We start from the raw sequence: 20,351 nt of genomic DNA, 5'->3' as shown, positions 1-20,351 counted from the left end.
GAGAATAACATATGACAATCAGAACATTTTAACCACCTGTGTGTGTGTGTCTTTAGGATGAACTAGAAAATAACATAAATTTCTTTATTTATATTCTCATTTGCTTCTGTTTGTATTTCGACATTTGTTTTCCACGGGTGGAGACTCTGGAGCATGAATGTCTATCAGATGAGCCATAACTGAATCCCAGTCTGATTGGTTCCGCGTGACTTCAGAAACCAGCTGGGCCAAAACGTTAGCTCCTCCTCCCAGTGCAGAAAACACCAACCACAGTCAGCTGTTCCCTCAGTCGGGACTTCCCCGTCAGTGCTGTGAGTCCGCGCTGCTTCGGCTTTTCTTTATATTTTCAGATTGGGAGATTATTTTTAGATATATTTGGAATATACCAATGGAACAAGACAAGCAGGTGAAACGTCTGCGTCCCACCACGGACTGTGGAGAGAGGTTCAGGCTCGCCCTGACCACTCTCAAGTCCTTTTTGGAACAAAGATGGCGACGGCAAATGTCATTTCGAGGCGTAGGACGTAAGGGGTGGAGCCCCGCACTGGAGCGTACGGTGCCCTGTCACGTTACCGGTGCCCAAGTGGAATTTTATGCTTCCTCGACGAATCTAATGCAAAGGAAGTATGGCTGCGATGCCATTGATTCTCGCTGCACTCCTCTCGATCTCCACTGTGGTTTTGGTGTCTGCGTTTAACGGTAAGTTGAGGTTATTTGTTAAGACGTTCCTCCTCGGTGCGTTTGTTGGTGTTCAATTTATACCAGTCTGACATTACTATATCACTGTAGATCGGTTATACAAAGTTTGTAAAAGTACACTTAAATATCGCTTCACCTATTCTGATTCAGTTACGGGTGGGAAGAACTGCACATTTAACGTATGAAGAAAGAGTGGGGTTATCACTTAATGCAAATTCTCAAAAAAAGCAACTTTTCCAAACTGACTCCGACTCCACCCTCGACACACCAGCCATTCTCAGGCATCGACCGGTGTTGTGCCAAAAACTGATTTCCGGTATTTGCCAAAAAGCGATTGCTGATATTTAAAGTGCTATAAGTAACTTGTTGGGCTATAATATGTTAAACATATGTAAAATGCATCCCTTATGGGTGACATAGAGTCATCTTGAGCCACAAACAACATTCTTGTAACAAGATAGAAGACGCAATCAGTTTTTGGCAGTGACTTTTATGTATTCTTTATGTAACCCCTTTGTAAACCCCGTTCACCGAAGTCTATTTACGAACATACGTAAAGATATTACACATAAACAATACACAGAAACACTGGAAATCACTTTTTGGCACAACACCGGTACCTCTGTTTCTGTAGCCTGATCTGAAGTCGCAGCAATAAATCGCAAAAGCTGAAAAACATCACACTCTTTTCCGTGAATGCATTTAAATATTAGATATTAGACTATTTACCTTAAACGTTGCACTGCAATAACATGTTGGGAATAGTTTGTTCAGACAAAGACTTGAATACTATAAAACCAAACGTGATCATGTCATCACATCACACCCCAGTGAATTAACCTGGGTTTATCCTTTTATAATGCACATTAGAGGTGCTACCTCAAAGGTTTATTTGCTAAATAAATCAGATTATAACCAAAAACCACAGTAACAGAACTGACTTGCAAATTTCTGAAACCCCCTGTTACTGAAAAAGATCTGTGTATTTATCTTTAGTTTTTAGTTTCAAAAGGAAACCTTGCTAATGTGCATTATAGGAGGGGGACGCACACATTTTGGCAGATGCAGCCACACAACCTGATAAAATCTATAGAGGGATAAACCCAGGTTAATTCACTGGGGTGCGATGTGATGACATGCTCACGTCTGGGTTTTTTTTAAAATCTCTGCTTTGTGTCGTTTCCTCTATCAGACCAAGAAGTCATCACAGCTGAGTCTGGACAGAACATCACTCTGACATGTCGAGCTCCAAACAACAACAACATTATAGTTGTAGAGTGGAGCAGACCTGACCTGGGAGAAGAATATGTCCTTTTGTACCGAGATGAGCAGTTTGAACCAGAAGAGCAGCATCCATCTTTTAAGAACCGGGTGGATCTGCAGGACAGACAGATGAAGGATGGAGACGTGTCTTTGAGGATGATGAATGTGACGACTAATGACACCGGAACATACGAGTGTCGTGTTTTCATGAGAGGAACAAACCGCAAGAAGAGAGCTCATCTGAAGACTGACCCCATCAGCAGCATCTACCTGAGAGTTGTTGATCCTCCAGGTGAGTGAGTAGAGTTGAGTGTGTGTGTGATCAGAGGTGAAGCTGCTTCCTGGTTGTTGATGTTTGTTTCTAAAGATGTTGTTGATGAGACTTTGTAGAAAGCATCTGGTCTGAGTGATGTGATCAGAGTGCAGTAGATAATGTCTGACAGCAGTTTGAAGAGGAAATGGATTCTGTTCTGTTCTTCACTCATCACCTACCTGACAGCTGACACCTCACACCTGTTTCTCACCTGCAGGTCAGACAAGAAGAGACACAGAGGATGGATCTTTTGGACTGAAAGTTGGTCTTCCAGTTGTTATTTTCTTCCTTCTTCTTGCTGGTGGCGCCTTTGTTGGTTATTTGATCTACAGAAAATATAAACAACGTAGCCAGGACTCATATTGCTCCACCACTGAACCACAGATTGAAATGTCTGAGAGATTTCTGAGTTCTGAATCTCCTGCTGATGAACACAATGACAGAAATGACCCGGAAGAAAACAGCTGTCACCAACACTCCACAAAGATTCCTGATGCCACTCTGACACTTGAGAATGAACTTCATCCTCCTCCTCCTCAGGAAACAGCAGGACTGCTTCCAGAGAGTGACATCAGAGTGCAGTAGATAATGTCTGACAGCAGTTTGAAGAGGAAATGGATTCTGTTCTGTTCTCCACTCATCACCTACCTGACAGCTGACACCTCACACCTGTTTCTCACCTGCAGGTCAGTCACACACGGAGGATGGAGGAGAGAAGAGTGGATCTGTTGGACTAATAGCTGGTCTGGTAGTTTCCGCTGTGCTTCTTGTTGCTGCTGTGTCTGGATGTTTGATCTACAGAAAACATAAGAAGCAGGATCAGGATTCATACCAGCCTCCTGTTGAAATGTTTGAAATGCCTCAGAGCTTTTCCACCTGAGCTCTGAGTCTCCTTCTGTTGCTCCAAATTCCCAGCGTGTCACTCAGCACAGGAACAAACAGATGATCTGAGGATGTGTTTATCATGAAAAGAGCCCAAAATTTAGTTTTCAGGGTTTTTATAAAGGGGATTTATTTCTGTGAATGAAAAACTGACTGAAATACTGGATTTTCTTCTTCTCTCACCACCAGCTCACACCTTCTTCTCACCTGCAGGTCCTCCAGGAGGACATGGAGGGTTTGTGGGACTGGTAGTGAGTCTGTCAGTTTTGGTGTGTTTGTTCTTGTACTGAATGATTTGATCTGTAAAAGAAGAAAAGGGAATGGTGCTGAATATGTGATTTCTGCTTCTCAGAGATCCTGTTAAAGTCTAAAGACATTGGGAGGGTTTCACACTGTTTGGAGCAGGGAAACAGGTACTAATGGTGCAATACTGGTGGTGTTGTTGCTCTTTTGATCTATAGAAATTATAAACAACACAGTCGAGATTCACATTGTCCTCCCAGTGAACCGCAGAATCAAATGTCTGAGATCTTTCTACAGCTGAATTATGAATCTCCTGCTGATCACAGACAGAAATAGTCTAAAAACGCACAGATACCCTGACTTAACAAACTTAACTTAACTTAAAGGTCCCTGACTTCACTGACACTACAGTCTGGGAAAAAAAGCATTTTTTTCTGTGGCTACAAACAAGCCAATAGCATCTATCAACATTAAAGCAGCAGCAGCATTACTGACATGTCTCAGTGTTCCTGTCAATTCAGCTTTAAAGTGACCAAAACAACCTCCAGCTTCAGTTGTGTAAGCTTGAATTTTGCTCTTATTATTCTTATTGTTTGTGTCAGTCGTGACTTCACCTTGAATGATTTGGATGTATTTTTGACTGTAACTTGATGATTTTTGTATATTTGTGCACTAATTGATGCCATAGGCCAAGTTGTAATTTGGCATAGTAGTTAGTGCAGTTATTGGTGAGTTGCAGTTATTTGTTTGTGGTCTGTGCATTTGTTTAATAGTTAATCCCAGGCGCTGATTTGTATATTGGACAGTTGCATGTGGAATAAAAGGAGCAAATGGTACAGAAGTGTATTTTATGTGTTTATTGTTGCGCGTCATCTGTGTCCTCATGTTTAGCCTGCCGCGGCCGTAGGTTGGAGGAGCTGCAACATCTATATTATTGCTAATATATATTGTAATATATCTACATCATGGAGAAAGCACTTCTGGATGGATGCAAACTGCATTTCGTTGCCTTGTACCTGTGACATGTGCAAAGACAAAGTTGAATTCTATTTAATTCTATTCTGTTCTATTCTATCCACATACAGGGACATTTGTTTGACATTTTGATAAAGTAGCAGTTTAATGTCCTCGTACATGGCTATCAGGACCTTGTAGAAGAACATTTTGTGTTTTGGTCTAGATCAGGGGTCTGCAACCTTTCACATCCAAAGACCCACTTGGACCCAGTTTCCACGCAAAAGAAAACACTGGGAGCAGCAAATACTTTTTGAAATGAAAATGAAGATAACACTGTATATTTGTATGTATGAACACATTTTGAACTCTTAAAGAAAAATAACAAAAGGACACCCAGCTCAACTAAAATGATCCATGTAGCAAACAAACTGTTGTGAGCCTCAGTTGTGTGGGCATCGAAGAACTACCTAGTGCAAACATACATGGATACAGATGTGCATAAGCCGACTATTTCTTTTTCTACATATATATGCGTCAAAATACCCGTGTTTGAAAAATGAACAGTGAAAGCAACAGCAAAAAGAAAAACAGATCCTTCAGGCTGGACTGAACAAAGTGATATTTTATTTGCAAAACTTTTAATAAATGTTTAAAAAAAACATTTTACTGTTGTATGAAACCAATAAACTCTTATTTTAGCAACAATATCAAAAACATTAAAACACTGAACACTTATTTACATAGTAAGTATTTAAAGCTCCGTGCCTAGCATAAGTTACTTGCACTGGTGTCTTGGGACAACTCCATCTCGTCTCACTTAACCTGTTTTTTAACGAATGCTGTGTTCTGGTAATTTGACAGCATACATGCGACTGCAAACAGTTGGTTGATATTGTAAACAGGTGACATGGTGATGATGCCATCAAAAAGTTTGTTCTGTTTGATCCTCCTAATGACTCGCTCCACATGTAGCCCGAGTCTGACTGTGGCCTGCGTCTCCTTAACCTGGTTCTTCTTCTTCTTCTGCTTCGATACAAAAGGGGGGCGGTACACTTTGCATTTACAACAATCTGTGATGAGGAAGCCCTTATCCACCATCACTGCCATGTCTTCAGTCAACTTCTCAGCAATGCCTGATTGTTTGAATAGTTCCTTGTCACTAACCGAACCTGCGTACAGATCAGAGATGAATGTGACTGGACCATGTGGAGCTATGCCAACCAGGGCTTTCATCGTGCAGCGGGATTTGTACGAAGAGTACGTCTCACTCTGGAGAAGTGGTGAGGATGGTGTCTGACACCTCAGCTCTGCACAGTCAAGGATCACCTGGGTGTCTGAGAAACCTTTGAATTCCTCAGGCAGGTAAGCTTGCACTTCTGCACGTGTAAGCCAGATGCACTGAGACCCCAGTGCAGTGGCAAGAAAACTTGTCCATGTTGCAATGATGCTGCTCACTGTGGACTGGTGTATGTTGAATCGATGAGCCAGGTCCCTCTCCTTCAGACCAACAGACAGGAAAACCAGGAAAAGAAAGAACTCGTCGATTGGCTGGAGCAGCTGCCTCTGAAAGGTTAAAACAAAAGGGAAAATGTTACTCCTTAAGCTACGAACTAGTAAGATCATGCTTTTCTTGGCTAAATGTTTTGTAAGATTGCTGTAATGGTTATGCACACCATACTGTACTGTCAGGGTTGAATTTTACTAAATAAAGTTGTTTTTATTATCTTTATATACAAACTGCAAACGTCCTCATATGAGTTGTAGGACAAGTCTTAGTAGGACTTGTTTTCCCAGAGGAACCTACCCGAGGGATTAATAAAGTTTTATCTTATCTCTCTAACAGTCCTACTAAGGGGCAGGTCAAATGTCAACAGCACTTCATCAATGTTTATGATCTCGTCCGGTCCGATGGAATATTCGTTTATCTTTCTTAGTGTGAATTTGCGCAAGTTTGTTATTTTCTCTGCAGAGTCGGGAGGGAGTTGCTGACACACAGTCATCCACAGTCATCTGATGGACAGTCCTTTTCGTTGGCGACTGTTTTGGCTTTCAGTCGGATCTGCACAGTTGAAACACCTCGCCCATTTGCTCAGTGTGTTCACCCAGTCTTCGACACATTTGGGCCATCTGCTCTTATTTCCTCTGAAAGCTGTTTTTGTCTTTTTGGACTGAGCCAGTTCGTCACGCTGGCGTCTCCAACGTCTCACCATTGATTCGTTTATACCAAGGCTCTATTTTCCCTCGCTGAGAGCTTTAATTTGAAAGCTGCATCATATGCATTTCTTTTGTTTGCCATACTGAGGGTTTGTGAATGAAAGCTTCCTTTGATCCTGTAATACTCCTCTGGCTAGTCAAGTTTGTTTTTCGCGCTACTTTGTACGGGACTACGTTGCCTTTCGGACGGACATGTGACCAACATACCACTCTTGTCCCCCGATACTGTGTGTCTGATCACATGCCCTTCTGCCAGCCAACGTAGTGCCGTACAACAGCGGAACAAACAAAACAAATCCTCTTACGATATCACAAAAATCATGAACAATCCATAGAAAAGCTGCACCTGACTGAAAGGGTTCAAAGCTTGTAGAAAAAGTAGCGGCTTGTAGCCCAAAAATTACGCCACATAAACACAACGCCATCGCATCTCTAGTTCCAACTACCAACAAAGCCATAGCCTACCGTTTGTGTGCGTGCAGGTGTCAACACTTCTTCGTCCGTATTGGCAGCTGACTTGGCTCTTGAAGCCCGGATCATTTTATAGATGCAAGGCTCAATCAAAACCCAGAATGCCACCAAATGATTATAGCTTGGAAATCTATTCACAAGAGAGACAAACATCGTGTCAATCATTAATTAACATCACACATGAAACATACAGTCAGCAGATAAAAAGTAAATATCTATGTTGTTTTCATGAAGACTGGAAACACTTGAAATTTAACTTCGATGTACCTGGTATAGAATTGGATGTCAGTGTCAGAGCCAGCAAACCGCTGCAACCCAAACTCTCGCTGGACACGTAACTCCTGTATTTCCTTCCTCAGACTCTCCACGTCTTTGGACAGGTCTTCTGCTGATGGCTCGGGGACTGGGCAGTAGTCATGATCTCTTGTAACGCTGTGCTGACCTTGATCCCCAGGATGAGTGACTAGTTCAGGGGGTCGCTCCGTTCTCTCCCAAACACTACTCCACGTTGGTTCAACTTTATAATCATTCCACTGAAAAAGTGTCGGGACAGCATCTTTAATGAGCCGCCTTCGACCACCAAGGGCTGTTGGTCCTGCATCCTTGGCTGCTGGCTCCCTAATAAGAGAGAAAACAAAATCATGTTCATTCTTTTTTGTTATTTTTGTAGAAAATGGGCCATGTTTTTGGTGACAGTGGGAAAGGAAAAACTCCCTTATAACAGTCAGAATCAAGAGGGTGGGGAGGCGACAGAACAAAAGGCACGCTGTGGCAAGATTAATAATAACTAATGATTCAATTCAGACAGGTGTATAAATGCACAGTGGGCGAAAATGTGATTAATACAGAGTGCATTATGTGCTAAGGGTTTAAACAGCTCCAAGAATTAGAAGAACCTTTTTAAAACAGTTTTAAAGTTAAAATCATTTCTATGTGTTTATTGTAGCTTTTCTTCTTTTAGTTTTCCCACCACCTGAAGCAGGGTTAAAGTAACACAGTTTCACTATCATGCAGCGTTAGTCTCACCTCACCCAGCCTTAATATGCTTACTTGACAGCACTCCTTGGTATTAAGTCACACCCAGAGAAAGACTTTGATATATTCACCTTGCAGGGATGCTTTCTGCAGATAGCCAGATTTGTGCTATCCGTTTTAGCTTTGCCGTCTGTGTTCTGTTGAACACATCCAGTCTCATTTTTCTTCTTATCTTCTCTGCAGATGCCTTCTCTGCCTTTCTGCCTACAAAATAAACATAAACATTTCAGTATTTCTACTTTAGAACTTGCTAACTAAGAAAACACGACATAAAGTCCACTATGCATGCAGCTATGTGGTTTTGCACTCATCAGAAACCACAACGATAGTCTAGTAAATAATGAAAACACTTATGTTAGAAAGCTTAGCACAAGCGGAATACGCCGGCTGGAAGCTCCCATCTTTCGGTCTTGGCGCAACAGTTATAAACAATGGTTAGCCGCGTTCACCACGGAAGCCGGATGCTGCCAAAATAGCGACGCCTGGAGGGGGAGGGGGCGAACCTGTGTGACGTCATCTCCCGGAGCCTGAACAGAGCTCGCTGCTCCCTGCGCAGTACTACAAATACTACTAGTTTCGAAATAAGAAATCGCATCCAGTTTACTAATAGCTGGGTGCAAGATCTGGCTATTTTCAAGCCGCTAAACTGTGAGTACGTCGTCATTCAAACCAAGTTAAGTCAGCTGGAGTGCGTGGAGTATAATAGCCATTATAAGATGAGATAACCTTTATCAGTCCCACACAAATTTGTTTTGTCACAGCAGTTAGTGGACAGTGAAAAAGTTATATAGCAAAAATACAACAAGAATAAGAATAAAACTTAGTGTTATTGTCCACCCCCCCCACCACAATCAATGTTATACATTTATCAATGAACTGCAAATATCTCATTGTCATATTATGTGTCCATAATTGTAAAGTAGATGCAAACTACTACATTTACAATCGGGCAAGATATTACTTTAACCCCATTGTTGTCCTCCATGCACACAGGGGAAATTTTCAGCGGTTTTCACATTGTGGCCGTATGAATCCTCAAAACTTTATGTGGCGATTGCCGGACACTAAGAGCAATCTTTTGATTGGGGTTTGGGGTGGTGTTTACCTCCGACTGGTGCTCTTTGTTGTTGTCCTTGCGTTCGTCGTCTTTTTTCGGAGTTCATGTGTAGCGTTGGTACCCAGTCTGGATTTGTTTGATCCATTTCATAGGCAGGCTTCCCTACAGCGATGTGAAAGAGTTAGCGAAGCACGTGTGTCTGCAAAGTCACTCAATACGATGTTTGTTCGGCTTGTATAACCTCCGAGCGCATCAACAATAAACTTATTAAGCTATAAAGAGTGATGTGAACATATATAGAACTTACCGGAGTGAAAATGTCGGGAGCACACCAACAGATATTTGGAGATGGAAGCGAACTGGAGATCAACTCGTCCCACGGCTGCTATCCAGGCTAGACGCCTTCTTTTGGTAAGTTCCGCTATACGATCTCCCTCATGTTGCTTCCAGGTGGGGAAAGAATGAAAAGATATTCCATTCCCAAGCTTCTTCCCTTGCCGGTCGTGTGATCGAACATTACAGCCGATCACACAGCAGTTACGAACCATGGCTGATGTGTGTGCTTTCGCTCCTCTTTCGCTTGAGCCCCGAAATATGGCGCATCCGCCCAAAAGCCTTTCCACGCCCACCCACGTGACATCACGCGCCAAAGCCCTGTAAGATAGTGATGTCCTGCGTGTCGAAGCGTGTGTCAGGGGAGTTTTTGCGAAGCACGTATCGAGGCTCGCTTTGATTACGTGTGCAGTGACGTTCGAGGCCTCGCGGGCAGTCCGTACCACGTGACTGATTCAGGAAGTGGCTCGCCGGTTCGCGCCAGATTCGAAATAAAATGGGAAGCAAAACAGCTGATTCCCCCGCGTTGTGTTGTTGAACTGGATTACGTACGTGCTACATAGTTACTTCAGCTTTTCTTCTTCGATGGAACCAGCAAGGAAGAGATTTTTTTATTTAATCTCCTAATAAAGTATGCACAGAGTAATAAATATCACAAAAGATAAGTACCATAATATAAATAAACAACACTACATATCCTATAATCTGATTTCTGTCTTTTAGTTTATTAAAAAGTGAAGCGCCACACAGTTTGTGTCATTATCCAGATGTACATAAGCATGATTACACAGTTACACAATCATACCAAAACTCTGTCCTGATAGTTTCCACTTTCTCTTTTGTGTCAGACATACTGTAAGAGCCAATTAAAGGTTAATTTTATTGGTACTGGTAAAATGATTAGAGGAGAAATATACATGTTTGATGTTAAGAATATAATTTCTAGTTAATTTCAAAATACTGTTTTGTTAAAGGTATAGAATATAGAAGTGCGACATTCTAATGCGCTTTTTAGTATTTTGGGCTTCGGGCACACTATAATTACGTAGTTGGGGAGTCGGATAAGCTGGAAGCAACACAGTTTTTTGACCGAGTCTTGCCATGTAAATTAAAAGTTTCAATAAACATCTTTTTTGCAAGAAAAGTACCTGGACTTGCTCGTGTTTCAAATGCATGTTGCCGGACTGACTCCTAAAGGTGGTACAAAAGAGTGAAATAGAGACGGAGTTCCGCCACTACACATACTGAGACAATATTCGGGATAAATAACCATGAAAACAATTTATTTATTCAGTCTAGAGGTTTACACATCCCATCAAAGAGTCACTTGAATCGTCCACTTGATGGCGCAGTAGAGCAAATGAATCATCACAATGCTTTGACCACGAGTCGACCAGTGTGATGGAAAGCTTCAGGTCATCACGAGGCTTCATCTTATGGACTGGTTCTTATATAGCGCTTTTCTACTCTTCTGAGCACTCAAAGCGCTTTACACAACTTGTGCATTCTTATGGAACGCCAGGACTGCCATAATGAGTACCATCCTTAAATAAATGTTTTAGTGTGTTTGTACAGGTGGCTACAGAATGGATCAACGTCCTGCACAAGCACAGCGGCCGGAGCAAAATGATAGATTAACATAATTGGAACCACACCTGAATATTTGGCTGAATATTACACAGCTCTACTCCATGTACACCTTACACTGAAGAACAAGCTTTGAAGGCAACCGATCTTTCCCTGAAGACGAAATGCAGTTCAAGAGCAACTGCGTCAACTTCAAGACTCAACAATGTGAACACACAGCAACACTGCCCTAAACCCTAAAGGGTTCAGCAGCATGTACAAATACCATGGATGGATGGAAGTATGCGCTCCCAATCACAAGCTGGGAGGTTCGCCAGCGACATCACTGTGAGTGAATGGACTTGAGAAGACTGTCTGAGTTTCACATTTGCCATACTGGGAGCTGAAAAGTCAAAGGAAGAGACTGAAAAGAGTGAAAGAAGAACGGCCCACTGGGTCCCTGACACGCCACAAGTGTGAGCTGCTGCAGATTCAGGAGAGAGACAGAAGCTGTGAGAAGTGGGGAGAAGAGAGCATGGAGGAAAAATGAAGTCTGTTGTTGTTAATGTGAGAGCACGTGAAAATTGGGTTGGAAAACTGTGGCCGGCTGTCTTGTGGAGGTTGATAAAGAGTCCGTAGGATCGCAACAAAGGTAAAACTAAAACGCACACAAACACACATAAACAGAGAAATGTGAAGGAAAGGCAGCTTTAAGGACATGCCCTGCTGAATCTGCAGCTCCACTGCACACACAGCCATTAAACCTGCCTACTAGCACACACATGCAATGAAGATCAGCTTGTTATCTGTCATCAGTGTTAAAATTGTGCAAATTTCACAGACACTTGTTATCAAACGCTGAGTGTATCGACTGCTGACAATTAACTCTCTAGGTTGCAGGGCAAGAGTTTAACTTTTGTGAAGGGAAAAAAAGAGATTCTGGTTTGACCAACCAGTGATCAGACATTAAATTTAGTTGTTAATATAGTCAATTGTGAGTTGCTTTCTGCATTATTGGTGCAGCACAAGTAATTTACTGTATGAAGGAAATTCTCTTTTGTGATAATATTTTGAACATGCATTTCTGTTGTCCTGTCAACTTAGTGGGTTATGAGCTGATATGCAAATTAGTTGGTTGTTACTAGATCAGGGAAGGATGACTGGATTATAAAACAAGTGAATAAGATGTAGCAGAGGGTTGAGTTTCCTTTTTCTGATGTATGGGTGAAGCTTGCACCCAGATATACACTCTGATTACATGAGAACAAACCTGTTTTGTGAAATACCTGACAGCATGTTACATGTTTTATGTTTGGGGAAGAAAAAAAAAGGAAAGAAAAGTTAAATGAAATGATTGGGTCTGTGAAACTGAAAAATAAGTTTTAAAAAAAAGCACAGACCTGGGGAAGAAATCCACATTCCTGTGCTAAAACATTGATATGAAGTGTTTAGGAAGCTTTTAATGGTGAACATTTGTGTTGTGTGAACTCTGCAGCTGCTAAAGAAAAACATTTTCTCTGTGTGTTTAGCAGGTGAAACTAGATCAGTTGGCCCCAGACTTTCCAGAATTGGAAATATTCGGGAGCACTTGTGGGCAACCAGTAAATATAAGTCTGATTTCAGACCATGTAAGCATCAGTTGTTAATTAAAGCCAGAAGCAGTGACTGCAGCACTGCATGGCAGGTTCTAACCCCTACAGCCTGTTATTTCACCTGAAGGGAAAACTTTTCCTGTGATTTTTCCGGTAGATTTTGGGGGTTTTGTTTTAGTACCAGGCCGATTCTGCCAGTTAGGTTTGGGTTGTTTTTCTTTTTCTAAGAGAAAGACTGTTTTTTTTTTTTACACTTAGACATGTCCGGGCCTAAAATCTTTTTTGTTTTTTGTAACAGTGCACTTAGGGAAAAACCTGCCAGGTATCATCCCTCTGGGTGTGATATTTTGTGTGTTGATGATTTAAAAGCAGGCCTGCAAGATTGGGAGCAAAAGCGCTATAAAATACTTTAATTGAGAGCAAATATAAGGTGAGCTTCTCTAGATTACAATTGGCTCTGAGAAAATTCTCCTACATAGGACGCTGACCATATTAGATGGGAAATCCTGTGTTTAAAAGGATTGTAGCGATTCAATCCATTTCAATAGCAAGAAGAATTGTTGTTTTTGGAATGATGAAATATTGTCAGTGGACATTTAAATTTGTGCGCGGTTTTCCACTATCAGCAATGATCGTTATGAATGCATGTGACTAGATGAATGTATGTGATTGGTATAAATGCAAATGCAGAAGACTGTGGCTGGACTGATGATGTGAACTAAATGTGACTGCCTTGAAATTGAGAAGACAGTAACTATTTTAGGATTAGTCACTTCTAATGCCTAATCCACCCAAACAGTGAAAAAAGGGTGGATGTGTGTGTTTTTGTTTGCTTGTTTTTGCAGAAGCAGAATGACAGAGACCAGAGGAGGAGAGACTGTATGTTTAGAGTGTGGGCAGACTTAACCCTTTAGCTGCTACTTTTCTGTTTTACTGATTTTGTGTGAAGAACACTGTTTTTACTGGCTGCTTGTTGGTTATGGTAACACACTGTATTGTTGGAAAATGTCAAATGTTAGAAGTTGTCAGAAAACATAGCAGCCTTGAAGAGCGTGCAGAGAAGGCCAGCCCACATCAGCAGCAGTTAAGCTATGCTCTGAAACCTATAAGTGAAGTTCACTAAACTGAAAGGAAAAATGTGGATTGATGTTGGTTGATATATTTTCCAAATGGTTAGAAGTTTCTCCTTCTAGTAGGGAGATACAGGTGCAGCGGCCAGAGTATTGCTGGAAGAAATCATCCCAAGGGTGGAATCTCCAGACTGAGATTGAGACTGGGTGCTGATCAGAGGTCTTCAGAGACCCAACGAGAACTAGGAAACACTCATGGCAGAGCTGACAACCCAGGCAGTAGTTGAGGTCAAAGGTCGTGCGGTTTGGGGCCCTACTAGTCATTATGAGAAGATTCCAGAACCACAGCAATAACCATAAAGCTGCGTTGGAACGAGAGGGTGAGGGGTGAAAAGAGCGCCCTCCTCCAACAAGAGCGTGCCAAGCTCCAACTCAGCGACTGCAGAGCAGACTCTGTGCCACCTAAGAGGGATCATGAATGCAGATGACACCTTATTAAACAATCAGGCAGTTGTGCCTGAAGTAGTTCTGTGTGGTTTTGTGTTAAGGGGGTCGTTGGTCTGACATTTGTAATCATCTTATAACTGATATGCATTTACATGACTCTCTGAACATCACAAACTCTGTTAGAGTCCTGAGCTTGAGTAGAAGTGACTGGAGTAGTTTTAGCATGCAAGTTTTACAGCAACCTAACTAATAATTATTTGTGTATATTTTGTAGACTGATTTTCTAGCATGTCAGTTCCTGATGCGTAAGTGCATTAGGCCCTCACTGTCCAAGTAAACATAGTAGCAACAGTTGTGAGTACTTTTGACATGTGTACCCAGCTTTGACATGTTGTTTGACAGCCTAAAGTAGGATTTTGGGTTCATCACATTTCAGTGAGGGACTTTGATAGGTCTCAAACATGCTGGAAGCACCTAAGGATGAGGTTGTTCTTCTAGAGTTAAATGTGGTTGTTTTGGTTTCCCCAATCACTGATGTGAGGACAGTAAAGATAATTGGCTGGATTGAACAGAAGCTCCAACTGGTGGCCTGTAATGTCATTCAGATGGGCTAACACCAGTCGTTCGAGGGTTTTCTTTTTTTTTTTTCTGCCTGTCCCATTTGGTTCTTTAGCCGTCAGAATTGTTGTCTGAAGACCAACAAGGATACCCAATGGATTTATTTTGCCAAATGGATCATCATGGCATTGCCATATTGCCGTATTGGTCCATTTGATCGACCTTTGTTTTTATTATTTATTTTATTTTATTTTCAGTTGTTACAGACGGGACAGACATGAGTGAGGGATAGGAAAGGGAGAAAGAAAGAGGAAGGAAAAGAAGAACAGAAGGGGAGAGGGACAGTGAGAAAGGGGGGAAAAAATATCTCCGGGATCACCTGTTGAGAGAAAAAGAATAGAAAACAAGCAAAAAAACCCAAAACAAAGCAACATACTAAACACAACACCATCGCATTAATCTAGCTAAGTGTAAACAGCAGTAAATACTAAATATTGAATGTTGTTGTGCAGCACGCAGGACAGACAGCGCACAATGTGCTTTGAAGTAGCAGCCAAGAAAGGTGTGATTTAAGTCTACAAACAGTGAACACCTGTGTGCACACCTGTGTGGATCGGCGCGCTTGTATTCAAATGGTTTCCCCATGTAATGGTCTGCAAGAGGATGTAGAGAGCCATAGCCCTGTCCCCCAGGGCATGAAGCAGGCATGGAGGAGATCCAGGCCCCAGACATCCAGAGGCCCCAGAGTGCGAGAGCCCAAGGAGGACCACCGGAGGGGCATCCGTGCCACCTTCATGGGAAGGGCTGAGGATCCCCAGACGAGGGGTCACCCAGTAGCCACCGGGCAGAAGCTAGAGGGGGCTGCACCGGCGTGCCCGCCGGCTCCGCCGGCAGCCAGCTGTGCCAGAGTGAACCGAGCCGCAGGCACAGAGGCCGGAGGCCCGAGGGCCCTCCGCGCCCCCGGAAGAGGCCTGACCGAGCAGCAGGCGCCAGGCCCCGCCAAGTAGCCACCGGGAGTGAGCTGGCACATGACCTGAGCCCCCAGCCCCGGACACCAAGAACCACCAACGCACCGACCCCTGAGGGCATCAGTCACCGGCAGGGAGTGTGGTGAGGGGAGATAGGCCTCCACAACGTTCGAGGGTTTTCATGACCACAGACGTCAAGGCGACGGGTCTGTAGTCATTCAGTCCTGTGATGGTGGGTTTCTTGGGAACAGGGATGATGTTTGAGAGTTTGAACCAGGAGGGAACTTCACACAGCTCCAGAGATCCTTTGAAGATACGGGTAAAGATAGGAGCCAGCTGTTCAGCACAGGTTTTGAGGCATGAGGGTGAGACACCATCTGGTCCGGGGGCTTTCCTGGGCTTCTGTTTCTGAAATAGTCGGCTCACATCCTCAGTGTGTATTCTGAGTTTCAGGGAGGAGGAAAGGGGGCTGAGGGGTGTGATGGAGGTCGTTGAGTCTGGATTGGAGAGGGCGGTGGTGGTCGTTGAGCCCTCGTTTAATAATCTATAGTTCAAACGTGGGGATGGGGACTACTTTTTGTTTTTATTTGCTGACTCTGTCTAAAAATAAACCTCTGACATGTTTAAACATATGAAGAATGGGATGTAGTATCCTCTAACTACTTGGTTAAAATAGTGTTAGAGAAATGAACATATTCTTATAGCAATGTGCATCACTGTAGTTATAAAACATGAACCATCTAAAATGGTCCCACCAATGTGTAGTCCTACTTAGAATAATCCTTTAATTGTCCCACAAGGGGAAATTTGGTTGTAACAGCAGCCACTTGCACAATCACTTATACTTATACTCAGCCCTGCTCCACTGTTTCCGCAGTGGTTAAACAATGGCGACGTTCTACACTCGCTGCCTACAAGAGCTCCCAAAATTGAACAACTGCCAGAAAATTAGATAAAGGATTTACGTTATATGCTGCATCACAGATACACAACTACGAGGGTAAGAAAACAGAAATTAATAGACAAAAAAAACGTTTTATTTTTTTTATTTTAGCAACGGTATCAAAAACATTAAAACACTGAACACTTATTTACATAGTAAGTATTTAAAGCTCCGTGCCTAGCATAAGTTACTTGCACTGGTGTCTTGGGACAACTCCATCTCGTCTCACTTAACCTGTTTTTTAACTAATGCTGTGTTCTGGTAATTTGACAGCATACATGCGACTGCAAACAGTTGGTTGATATTGTAAACAGGTGACATGGTGATGATGCCATCAAAAAGTTTGTTCTGTTTGATCCTCCTAATGACTCGCTCCACATGTAGCCCGAGTCTGACTGTGGCCTGAGTCTCCCTAACCTGGTTCTTCTTCTTCTTCTGCTTCGATACAAAAGGTGGGCGGTACACTTTGCATTTACAACAATCTGTGATCAGGAAGCCCTTATCTACCATCACTGCCATGTCTTCAGTCAACTTCTCAGCAATGCCTGATTGTTTGAATAGTTCCTTGTCACTAACCGAACCTGCGTACAGATCAGAGATGAATGTGACTGGACCATGTGGAGCTATGCCAACCAGGGCTTTCATCGTGCAGCGGGATTTGTACGGAGAGGACGTTTCACTCTGGAGAAGTGGTGAGGATGGTGTCTGACACCTCAGCTCTGCACAGTCAAGGATCACCTGGGTGTCTGAGAAACCTTTGAATTCCTCAGGCAGGTAAGCTTGCACTTCTGCACGTGTAAGCCAGATGCACTGAGACCCCAGTGCAGTGGCAAGGAAACTTGTCCATGTTGCAATGATGCGGCTCACTGTGGACTGGTGTATGTTGAATCGATGAGCCAGGTCCCTCTCCTTCAGACCAACAGACAGGAAAACCAGGAAAAGAAAGAACTCGTCGATTGGCTGGAGCAGCTGCCTCTGAAAGGTTAAAACAAAAGGGAAAATGTTACTCCTTAAGCTATGAACTAGTAAGATCATGCTTTTCTTGGCTAAATGTTTCGTAAGATAAGACAGGATAGACCCTTATTAGTGGGAAATTTGTTGCATCACAGCAGAAAGTGGCAGAAATTCAGAAAACCAATGGGATAGGATAAGAATAATAATATAATAAGAATAAGACACTGTGTACAATAGAATAAAATGCTACGTTGTCAATGTAATTGGTTGTTGTAATGGTTATGCATACCATACTGTACATTTTTTTATTATCTTTATATACACACTGCATACGAGTTGGCACTCCATCTCTTGAAGGTCAAAAGCTAAGTTCAACGTGACTGTCTGGACTGATTATTGTAGGAACTATGTAGAGTGCAGAGGGTTGCTTGCAACACGCTCACACACACATGATTACAGGGATATTCTCTGGTTCAGAGGGTCAAATAATATGTCTGCAAGTAGCAGTGGGACAGAATTAAATAATCAAGAAATAATCAAAACTAGGCAGGGAGGTGTTTTTCTTTTCTCTCTTACAGAGGAGAGAGCAGATACCAGAGGAGGTCACAAATGTACAAGGAAGATTCGCAGGGAGACAGCAGGACTGTCATCTCCGTGTGAGAGTACGATAGCCATGACAATCTTTGTTATTGTCTCACTATATAAAGTTGTTGAGGGTTATCCTTTTTGTGAACCAGATGCTTGATCTCACACAGAGGTCCACAGCGCTGTGTAAACTTGTAATTTCAATTGCTAACAAATTAAATCTTTTTAAATGACAGAACGTTCTTCTGAAATTCCTTCTGAACACACAACAGTACCATGGAGTATGGAGCCCCGCAAGGAACATGGGGAAAAAAAAAAAAATTAAGATTAACTTTTGCAAGATCTCGCAAAAGTAACTCGGGATCTCTCAAAAGTAGGTAGCATTTGAAGGCCAAGTTGGCGTATCCTTCGTGACCCAACCTATCCGAGAACTCATACCAGCCAATCCGTTTCCAACAATGGCAGCAGCTACTTAGTTTTAATATTACTCTTTCTGGGTCCCAAAATAAACTTTTAAGATATTTTCAGACGTGAATGTAGCTGTGTAAACTTCAAATATCTGCTCAGTTTATCAAGACATCACATATTTGCAAAAGTGGTAATTTTTTTGTTTTTTGAAGATGTCTGTTACCCACCAACTGAAAGCTAACAGCAGGTCGAGGCCCACTACTACGGAGCCCCGCAGGGGACATGGGAGAAAAAAAAATTAAGACTGACTTTTGCGTAGGGATGGGTATCGAAAACCGGTTCTCAACAAGAACCGGTTCCCACTGTTTCAATTCCTTGGAATCGTTTGCCATTTTTGCAAACGATTCCCTTATCGATTCCAGTCGCCCCGAATGACGTCACCACGTTGCGGAGCGTCATTTACCTGGCAGGAAACACGGCGCCTAAGCGGCTCAAACGCTCAAAAGTTTGGTTATACTTTACGAGAACGGATGACAACAGGGCAACTTGCAATACTTGCAAAGTAGATATTTTATTTAAGGGAGGAAACACTACGAATATGCAAAAGCATTTGCTCACAAAACACGTGATGACCTTAAATGAATGTCGTGTTTTTAATTCCGCTCCGGACTCGTGAATCTCAACCCAGCAGCAGCGGTAACGTTTGCACGTCCTCTCCCGTTAAATAATCAACTAACAGTGCATATTATGTTAGCGCGATCTGCCTTATTACAAAACCTGCCATTACTGTGCGCTGCATTTAGGTGACCATGATGAGAGAGACAGACAGAGTCTGGCTCAGATGCTGGCAGTTCTCGCTGCAGTCTACCGTTAGCGTCTCCTTTCAGGCCAAGATAGACGAATGTCACCGAGCAGTGACTAAGTTTGTGGTCAAAGGCTTGAACCCATTTGCCACAGCAGATGCCCCGATTTTAGGTAAGTGAATGTGTTTAATTGTAGGCAGGAACATTACTGGATATTCTTGTTTTATTGCTACAGAAGAATATTTATTTTATTATTTTACATTTACAATTTTTTTCCTGGGGACCCTGTGACACCCCATTGAAAAGCCGTAGGCTGTGGATCTCTTAAGATCTCACTGTTGGGTTTGTAAGGCCATGTTACTCCTAAATTTCTATCTCGTTCAAAGAGAAGATATAAAACAAAGTTCTAAGCTATTTGACCTTAGTGTTCTCCTTTTTTAAAAAGAATCGATAAGAGAATCGATAAAGAATCGAATCGTTAAACAGAATCGAAAATGGAATCGGAATCGTGAAAATCTTATCAATACCCATCCCTACTTTTGCGAGATCTCGCAAAACAAACTCGGGATCTCGCAAAACTTTTGCGAGATCTCGCAAAACAAACTCGGGATCTTGCATAAGTTTTAGACGTATTCTTCCCGTTAGCTTCGAACTAATGGGAGGTCGAGACCTACTACAGCCGGGTGGAACACCGCTTTCCCGGCACATCGTGCCTCGACCTCCCGGTCGGCTTCGAGCCAGCGTCCGAAGAATGCGGCTAAAACGTTTGCGAGATCTCGCAAAAGTTTTGCGAGATCCCGAGTTTGTTTTGCGAGATCTCGCAAAAGTTTTGCGAGATCCCGAGTTTGTTTTGCGAGATCTCGCAAAGGTTTTGCGAGATCCCGAGTTTGTTTTGCGAGATCTCGCAAAAGTCAGTCTTAATTTTTTTTTCTCCCATGTCCCCTGCGGGGCTCCGTACACTACAGCCGGGGGGAACACCGCACTCCAGGC

The 20,351-nt window shown here is 42.7% G+C and overlaps 2 protein-coding genes and 1 long non-coding RNA gene across 4 annotated transcripts in view; 2 read left to right on the top strand and 1 right to left on the bottom strand.

Moving 5' to 3' along the window:
• The window catches only part of LOC148103557 (uncharacterized), a 134,992-nt gene that overhangs the window by 9,649 nt on the left and 104,992 nt on the right, over positions 1-20,351 (top strand). The gene's annotated exons all lie outside the window — the stretch shown is intronic.
• LOC148103559 (myelin-oligodendrocyte glycoprotein-like) lies at positions 627-3,721 on the top strand. Of its 2 annotated transcripts, none has more exons than XM_087838798.1 (3): positions 627-716; positions 1,915-2,254; positions 2,962-3,721. In XM_087838798.1, exons 1-3 carry the CDS (start codon positions 627-629, stop codon positions 3,153-3,155), a joined length of 624 nt encoding a protein of 207 aa, XP_087694924.1. In that variant the 3' UTR covers positions 3,156-3,721. The 2 variants fall into 2 exon arrangements, with proteins under 2 accessions (XP_087694924.1, XP_087694923.1); XM_087838797.1 differs by lacking the exon at positions 2,962-3,721 and adding an exon at positions 2,493-2,932 and having other exon boundaries at positions 627-699; positions 1,892-2,254.
• On the bottom strand, positions 4,966-9,682 carry LOC102785141 (uncharacterized). Its single transcript, XM_087839499.1, has 6 exons — positions 9,442-9,682; positions 9,183-9,296; positions 8,149-8,281; positions 7,310-7,660; positions 7,037-7,172; positions 4,966-5,920 (listed from the first exon to the last, which is right to left on the bottom strand). Exons 1-6 carry the CDS (start codon positions 9,680-9,682, stop codon positions 5,171-5,173), a joined length of 1,725 nt encoding a protein of 574 aa, XP_087695625.1. The 3' UTR covers positions 4,966-5,170.

This window comes from Neolamprologus brichardi, chromosome 3 (genome assembly GCF_056152115.1).
Source record: "Neolamprologus brichardi isolate AB-2024 chromosome 3, ASM5615211v1, whole genome shotgun sequence".
Classification (NCBI taxonomy): Eukaryota; Metazoa; Chordata; class Actinopteri; order Cichliformes; family Cichlidae; genus Neolamprologus; species Neolamprologus brichardi.
This window is presented reverse-complemented; position numbering and strand designations above follow the sequence as displayed.

Bases quoted from the DNA above. Each gene is read 5' to 3' on its own strand.
- LOC148103559 (XM_087838797.1), top strand. From the start codon at position 627: ATGGCTGCGATGCCATTGATTCTCGCTGCACTCCTCTCGATCTCCACT. The intron at 700-1,891 runs GTAAGTTGAGGT...TTCCTCTATCAG, and splicing joins TTTGGTGTCTGCGTTTAACG to ACCAAGAAGTCATCACAGCT. The intron at 2,255-2,492 runs GTGAGTGAGTAG...TCTCACCTGCAG, and splicing joins GAGAGTTGTTGATCCTCCAG to GTCAGACAAGAAGAGACACA.
- LOC102785141 (XM_087839499.1), bottom strand. From the start codon at position 9,682: ATGGTTCGTAACTGCTGTGTGATCGGCTGTAATGTTCGATCACACGAC. The intron at 9,297-9,441 runs GTAAGTTCTATA...ACATCGCTGTAG, and splicing joins CTCCCGACATTTTCACTCCG to GGAAGCCTGCCTATGAAATG. The intron at 8,282-9,182 runs GTAAACACCACC...TTTATTTTGTAG, and splicing joins ACAAAGAGCACCAGTCGGAG to GCAGAAAGGCAGAGAAGGCA.